We start from the raw sequence: 7940 nt of genomic DNA, 5'->3' as shown, positions 1-7940 counted from the left end.
CGTTGATACTACATGTACCGGATGGAACGTCGTTTGTCTTCATCCATTGGTCAAAAGGAGCTTGAGGACCAATTACAGAAGGGGGTGGGAGGATCGTTTTTTTTTTTTTACCCTCATGCAGTTTGCTTAGACATCTGGCCTCTTTTAAAACTTTGATTCGAAATTAAGAATTTAAATATTAACAGTCCACAGTGCATTTTAGGAAAATGTTGCTCAAACACTTTTCAATTATTATTCATGTGTATGCATAGGCCTATATACATTTTAGTCATGCTTGGGAGTCTAAAATTCCACAAGCTGCAACAAAATAAGTTTGAACAAATGCGTCAATATGTTTAAGCTGTGTGGTCATTTTTTAAATCTTATGCTCCTGGGGAAAATGATGCATTCACGTTGATCTTAATAGAATAAAAAAATAATAGCGTTTAGAGTACCTATTTAATACATTAACTAAGTTGATAAAAGGCCTACTTTAATTTTGGCCTAGCCTATATTCGGATATAATAAGCAATAACATGAAATCCTTATTGAAATCCGATATGAACCCATTTTACTCGGAACTTGCCTCATGGGCAATATTAATCATTGCCTACGCTATACGTAAAGTGCTATGAGATAATTTAAATTGTGTGGGCCAAAAGGGCTATTTAAAATTAAGTTTGCAAATGTTTTAGCTAGGCTATATTATATCGGTTAATAGCTGAAATGGTTTTAGGACTGTGTATTAACTAAGGCTCCCTTCTTTTCCGAAACATATAGCCTACTTAGAAGTCACATAGCCTAAAGCCTAACCTAGGCCTACATGTTGTGACCTGAACGTTTCATTGTTGTAATGTTGTTTACATGGCTGCCGAATTCTACATATTTACGATATGAGGCTATGTGAAGTCCAATTGAAACATCTCTATTATTAGTTTGTAATATTCATACTTGAAAAATCTATAACTATTTCGATTTCTTTAAGCGTTCTTTAAACGTTTCATCAGAAAGCAATCTGCATAGGCTATAGGCCTGCATAGGCGGAAGGAGGCAAACTCACTTAAATGTCTAAATATAGGGGCTGCAAAATAAGCATGTCATCAAACCTTATATTGAGTTAAATGTGACCACAGGGACAGAATGATGTTATGCAATAGCATTATAAGCAATTCCAGCTAGCTCTGTCTCAATGAATCTATGATGCCTTAAAAGTTTTGAAATTGAAGTGTTAAAGATAAGGCCTCTGTACAAAGCCTAGGCCCTACTGTAAATACCTGAGGCTGAGCTTTTGCAGGTTGCAACACAGTATTGTGCATTTGCAGATGCAAAAGGTTAACATCAGTGTAGTAAATATCTGTTTCTAAGTCATTCTTAGATCTGCATGTTCAGGAACTTCATGCATTATAAGCTAAAACCTTATGAGACCTAGAATATGAAATACGTTTTTCTGGGAGTTTTTCCTTGTCTTCCTTGAGGGTTTAGGTTGGTTGAGGGGCAGTTCTATTGGCGTATGTGAAGCCCTCTTTGACATGCTTGCGTGTAAAAAGGGCTATACAAATACATTTGATTTGATACAACCTTTGATGTATCCTGATGTTGGACAATGCATGGTCTTATATGCTGTAGGCCTATACAGAACGCAAGGCTATGCCGAACTGTTGGAGCTTTTATACCTTTTGTTGAACATGTGCTCTATTATTATGTAAGCTCTAATTGTTCAAGCACACTGTCTTTGTTTTCTGCAACGAGGTAAACAGTAAAAAACATTCCGTTACAAGCTCATGCAATTCTTGTATTTTTTTTACTGGTACTTTTGACACAATTTGACTTAATTTCAAGGGAGAGACAGTACACTTAATTTCTGTGATTGTTTTTATTTGCCTATGTGGAAAAAGTGACACCAATGGAAAATTGTGGCTTTGAATATAAAAGTCTTTGTAAAAATAAGTGTGTATTCAAACATATCGAAAATTGTTCGCCTTCACTGCCCCCCCCCCCCCCTGGCCCCCGCATGCGTACAACACTAGGCTATATTTCTGTGGTGCAGTAGATTTTTGGGTGCAGTAGATATGTAGCCTACTTATTTACTGTGGCCATTTGAGTTATTGCACGATTCGATAATAGAATAATTATATCAACACAAATCTATGAACAAAAAAAATGTCTCTAAAATTCATACGAAGCCGGTCATTTGGGACCGTAGCATACTCATTGAATGAGCGAAGGAGGACAGTGGGTAATTCATTGAATTCGAGAATCCCACAAGAGGTGATGCGATCTGGGGCATGCTCACGTTGAAGCCCAGAGTCGGAGGCGTGGAGCTTTCGTGGTAGAGAATTGGAACCCTGACAATCCGTTGGGTCGAATGGGAAGCATTTGCGGCCTCGAGGTCCGCAGCCAATTGTCTCTTCCACTTGTTCCGTCGGTTCTGGAACCATATTTTGACTTGTGTTTCCGTCAGGTGTAATGAGGTGGCAAGGCCTGCTCTCTCGGAGCTGCTGAGATACCGCTTCATGTCGAATGTGGACTCCAACTGAAATACCTGACTTCGACTAAACACGGTCCTGGTCTTCTTTTTCCTTGCGGAATTCGGATCCAACGGGGTGTCTTGGTCCGACCTCTCATCATAACCATTTGGCATCTCGTCGTTATCGTCGGCTAGGCTACTGTTGCCAATTTTACGGTCAGTTTCGTCGCTCCCATCTGTTGGTTCGGATACCGCAGGGGAATCTCTGTCGCTGGTTGATATGGAGCAACAATGGTCATCTGAGCTCCTAGTCTCGTCTTTAGGAGCTGGATGGAAATAAACACAAAGAAGCATAATGAGTTATGATATCCTTTTTAAACGCATTGGTAGCATACGATTAATTGAATGCTTTAACTTGAAGGTCAAATAATTGGGTTGTGCATGGTATTAAATGAGAGCCTTTGAAGAGGCCTCTTTGGATTAGTAATGAAAGGCAAAGTATGGCGACCAATGAGTGCACCTGACATGCGTGAAGTGAGTGTTAACCTATTTGGCAACAGTTTTGGGTCACACAACTGTAGTGTTATAACAGGATTCAACGACATTATGTTTTGGACATATTATTAATATGGTCTTAAATGTCCTTTCCTGCCCAGGCTGTATTGTCTTGTGCAGGCTTGATTTGTCCTAAACAGTATGACAGTCTTGTCTCCTCCAGAGCCTTCTCATTTGTTTACCAGTCGAAGCCCTTGTCCCTTTTGCCCCCGCGGGGTTAACGAATCGGACAAACCAATTGCACTCTTTAGCCTCCTAACGAGTTTAGAAAGCACACTGGTGGATGAGCAGAAAAGAAGGGGGTGGCGCCGCGGCTCCAGCACTCCTCGCTGCATTAGTTGGTTTTACTTAATGAAGCACGAATCTGAACTTGCCAGCGTGTAATTACATCCGTGGCTGTGACCGTAGTCCAAAGAAACAGTAGGCTAGTCCAACGAGAGAAATATCTACCAACAATATTGTGCGTCAGTTTTTAATAACATCGACGTTAGACGTTGATGTGCTATTGAATTCAACAGTTGCGTTTACATAGGCTAATAGGCTATTAATCAAATTAAGCTTTGGTGTATAGCATTTATTTAACACAACCTTGTTTTGTGCTGTTGTAAATCACGTCAAACACGGGTGGTGCTTATGCTAAATCTGTTGTTTATTTGCATGGGATTAGATAAAGCACTGTACAAACCGCTTGATCTTCTCAGACATGCTGTACTTACTTGTAGATCTTCCCACAGGTTTCACCTTCAAGGCATCCGTTTCTCGATACCATTCCAACGAAGAGTCTCGAGGATCTGCGTAGTACCCAGCGGGTGCTTGACCGCTTACCAGCCTACCGTGGTCGGCTATCACTTGGCTGGAGCAAACCCTTGCGTCACCACTCTCTCCGGCAATAAAATCCCTGCCGATGTCGGTAGACTCAGTTCTCGTCGAGCCAAGCAGATTTTCGATGAAAAAAGACGAGCCTCTCGAGGCCGTTGCCGCCTTATCTGTCGGCTTGTTAAGCATATTTTACTTTAGAAATAAGCCAATGTATCTAAAGCGTTCCAGATCCCTTGTCCGAAGTTCCCTCTGCAAACCTTGTTTACGCTGAACGTCCCCTTTTTCGTGCGTCCCGGCCAAAGCTCCGAAAGGCCATTTCAAACAGCAGTTCTCCGTGATAAAAACCTAGGTCCGAAAAGAGCTGGGAGCACCGTGGCACCGGGCGAAGCAGGGGCGTAGTTGTCTAAAGAGAGACGCGAGTCCAGTTAAACGCTTAACAAGCCGAGGGCATCCAGTGATTGGACGAGCACAGCGGCAAATGGGTTTACTCAAGGAGAGGGGGAATTACTCTGAATCTCCTTGCCTGCGATGCTGTTCGTGTGTGACAGATATTGAATGTACGTACAGTACGTACGTGCACGCCAGAGTATATCAACGCGCGCGCCTCCAGGGCAAGAAGCAACCCCTGTCAGTGCTTCGCATTTATTTGGGTCAATTAGGGTACAAATCAAAGTACAGATACGGCAGTGGCATGCATCAGAGGGGTTGGGTTCCCCACTACAGCGAGAAAGGGAAGCGCTCACGGTGGACACACAATACACCACCGCCTATTGGCTAGCCAAGAGTGTGCTGTATGTGGCCCGTCATCCTGCTTCACGTGGGGGAGGGGGGGGCACTCAATAACATCAGTTCAGACGATAAAGTCATGTGTCCCCTTGTATGCACTCACTATGCGCTCGTCCATGGCCGGAAGAAAGTAAGATGTCATAGTTTTTTTCACCATTATATTTGTTTGTGATATAGCCTACTTGAAGTGTAACCATTGACCGTGGACCGTTACTAATAAGACAGGCCTAATTCAGTAGTATGTTCAACAATTGAACCGTGAAATCTAGGTATTCCAGCTTGGGATAAAATAGATGAGTATTTTATCTTTCAGTATGACCTAGGGATTATAGGCCTACGTTTTTATGAACTTCTTGTTTATAATCCCTGCCATGTGACATTTGTTGTCGTAGTTATGGCCAAGTTGGCTGAGCGCTAACAAAGCACATGCAATCGTTCTTTTAAGTAGGCCTACACAAAGTTATGCTTCTTAAAGTGCTTTTAAAAATTTGATATTTGCAGCTAAATGCTGCATTTTGTGAAAATAGGCAATAGAAAAATAAGGGTTAAAAAATTATTTATCAAATGCTTTACGGCGTCTACACGGTTTACCCATGGTTTGCATTCAATGTATTTTACAAATAGGTATTTTTCACTATTTAAGATGAAATGGCAATTCGAGGGGTTTATTACCTTTGAGTCAACGTTATTGACCTTTTTATACGAAAGCTTGCTCCCTTTGCTCCTGTACTTTCCCCGCGGTCAGACTTACCCTTTGACAAGGAATCAGGCTAACATAATGGACAGGAACAAACGTTGACGTGACCCTTTGACTGCAGAGGTCACGCACCTGTGTCCCACTCAATGGCGTAATTGTGCGTTTGGTAATTTGTTCACTTTTTGTTCGTTTATTTGCTTCAGAAATACATTTTAATTGACATCAGTGTAAATGTAGTAGACTGTATAAACCTGTATGTATGTGCATACCTCTGAAACAGTATGTCTTGCACGCCTCAACAAATCTATTGCACGAATCAACATGCAGTAACGTATTTTTTGAATGCATGAGATTCTCGATAAACGGCATAATTATCTTAAATTCAGGCCAATAGTAGCCTAATATTCGTGAATTTCCAGGAGGAAATGGTGAAAACATTTAGCTCCTATTTTAAAATTTTACCTTAATCAAATAACATCACAGTTAAAACAATTTAAGTCTTGCTGCTATATTGTTTTGTAAGTCCAGGTGTAGCATGAGCACGTGAAGGAGAAAACTATATAAAAAAGTATATTTGGCATTAAAACACCATTAACAAGTAAGCAAGTAGGCTTATACAAATCAATCTGAAAATCTTAAAGCATAAGAATAACCAGCACTTTGTTTTTATAATTGCTGATATTCATAACAGTTAAGTCAATCATAGAATGTTTGTCTATCTGAGGATGGTACACACATGTATATCTGGTAGTCTTTGAGTGTGTGTGTGTGTCGTGTGAAGGAGTACTTGGCTCACATGTCTCTGTGTATGCAGGGTCTCTTCGATGTAGCACCCCTGGGCCAGCGGCCCTTGCTCCCAGGCCAGACAGGCAGGCCCCTGGAAGCCTCCTTCTCTCACCCCTGATCCTCATCCACACTGGCATGCCCTTTACAGGGACAGACACACAGATACGCCGGGGCCTCTTCGGCCTCTGTGGCTTCCAGTGACCCCCCCCCCTTTTCTCAATTTTCCCACATCCAGGCCCTTAGACCATCCACGCCTCAGCTGGGCTATGGCTGAGAGGCTGTGGTCATCTCTAAGCAGAGGCTACGGGGATAGATTGAAATCTACGGGGATGGAGACTACAGGGACTTATAGAGGCTACGGGGATAGGTAGAGGCCACGTTCAAGCCTCCCATGGGGATGGAGTTGAGTAATCGAGGCTCCTGGACGATTCCATTATGAAGAGATGGGGTGTGTGTGTATTCAGTCAATGGGAGACAGTTTGACCTAGTTCTCCCCAGTCTCAGTCTGGCTCTTTAAGGCCATCTCTAAGGTCTCTTCAGAAACACTGTAGTCACTGCACATCATCCTCAAATTACTTCACGCCTTTTTTCTATATTTCTCATTTTTATTTATATCTCTGAGACGAAAAATATAGTTGCACTTGGTCTCAGTAGTTGAAGACCAAGTCTGAGTTGAGTCTCAACTGCTGGTGCATGCTTTTAAGTATTTATAAGATGTTGAGCATTCATGTTTGGCAGTATAGTTCCGCATCAGAAAGCTCTCTCTCTCTCTGAGTGTTGAGATGAATAGAATGTGATAAGCCTGCTTTCTTACTTTCAAGATTTTAACACATTTTTATGAATACGCTTCGGGAACATGCAGATGTAATTATCTAATCGGTGGGTGCTCTAGAGATCAGCATACACATGTTTGACTCTTTTAGTTTCCATATGGGGAGAGATCTCTGTGTGCAGCTGTGACTGGTGTGTGTGTGTGTATAAACATGTGTTGGTAACTGGGGATAAACAACACTGTCTACACAGATGGGCTTCTTGAAGCATCCATACAGATACTCAGAGATGTTTTGTGATTGTGCCCCCTGTTGGTGAAAGGAGGGAATTCCAACATAGCAGTCTGCTGATAGACAAAGCTCTACCCATCTCTCTTTCTCCAATCCCTTGTCTTTCTGTCTCTCACTGTCTCTCTCTCTCTCGCTCTCTTTGTCACACACACAAACACACGATTATCCTGCTTAGTTGTGTGCAATGAAACACACCTCCCTGGTCTGCACAGCCACAGACATACTTAAGCATTCTTGCTTAGCCTGTGTGCTTGTTTATGAATAATTCACTATCTACAGTAACTTTAATGCTACCACTCTGCTTGTATATAACATTAGCCAATGTTGGCATACTTGACCAGACTTTGTGACGCCGCCAGCAGACAAAGCATAAAAGTGGGCTTTAATTGCAGATAATTGTTGTCACTCTTGGAACGTTGACAGAACAGCCTGAGAGCAGATAAATATATTGGGTTTCTGGGGTGCTTCATCATGAACATCAGCACAGACCCGAGTTGATGTTGCAAAATGTCCAGAATAAGAACTGTGTAGAATGAGAACTCTGTCTAGAATAAAAAACTGCAGAATGAGAACTCTGTTAAGAATAAGACCTCACTTCAGAGCTCATGCTTCAGACTTTTGAAAAAGACCTCGGACGCCAGGAACGGTTCCAGACAGCCGAGTTAGCAAAGACTGACGCTGTGTGTTCACAAGTGTGGGTTCAAACCCATAAGCAGAGTTGGGTATGGTTCTGAGAAGAGGCCAGAGCTGTCTGCACAGCACTCTGTGAACATGATGTATATTTGAAAAA

At 42.0% G+C, this 7940-nt stretch overlaps 1 protein-coding gene across 1 annotated transcript; it reads right to left on the bottom strand.

The window, feature by feature from the left end:
* Positions 1-2151: 2151 nt before the first annotated feature.
* hmx1 (H6 family homeobox 1) lies at positions 2152-4209 on the bottom strand. The gene is made up of 2 exons (XM_047045611.1): positions 3718-4209; positions 2152-2772 (listed from the first exon to the last, which is right to left on the bottom strand). The coding sequence occupies exons 1-2, from the start codon at positions 4004-4006 to the stop codon at positions 2153-2155; spliced, it is 909 nt and encodes a 302-aa protein (XP_046901567.1). The 5' UTR covers positions 4007-4209; the 3' UTR covers position 2152.
* Between the last annotated feature and the right edge of the window lie 3731 nt (positions 4210-7940).

The sequence above is a fragment of the Hypomesus transpacificus genome, chromosome 22 (genome assembly GCF_021917145.1).
Source record: "Hypomesus transpacificus isolate Combined female chromosome 22, fHypTra1, whole genome shotgun sequence".
Lineage (NCBI taxonomy): Eukaryota > Metazoa > Chordata > Actinopteri > Osmeriformes > Osmeridae > Hypomesus > Hypomesus transpacificus.
Note: the sequence above shows the minus strand (reverse complement) of the source record. Positions and strands in the feature narration are given on the sequence as shown.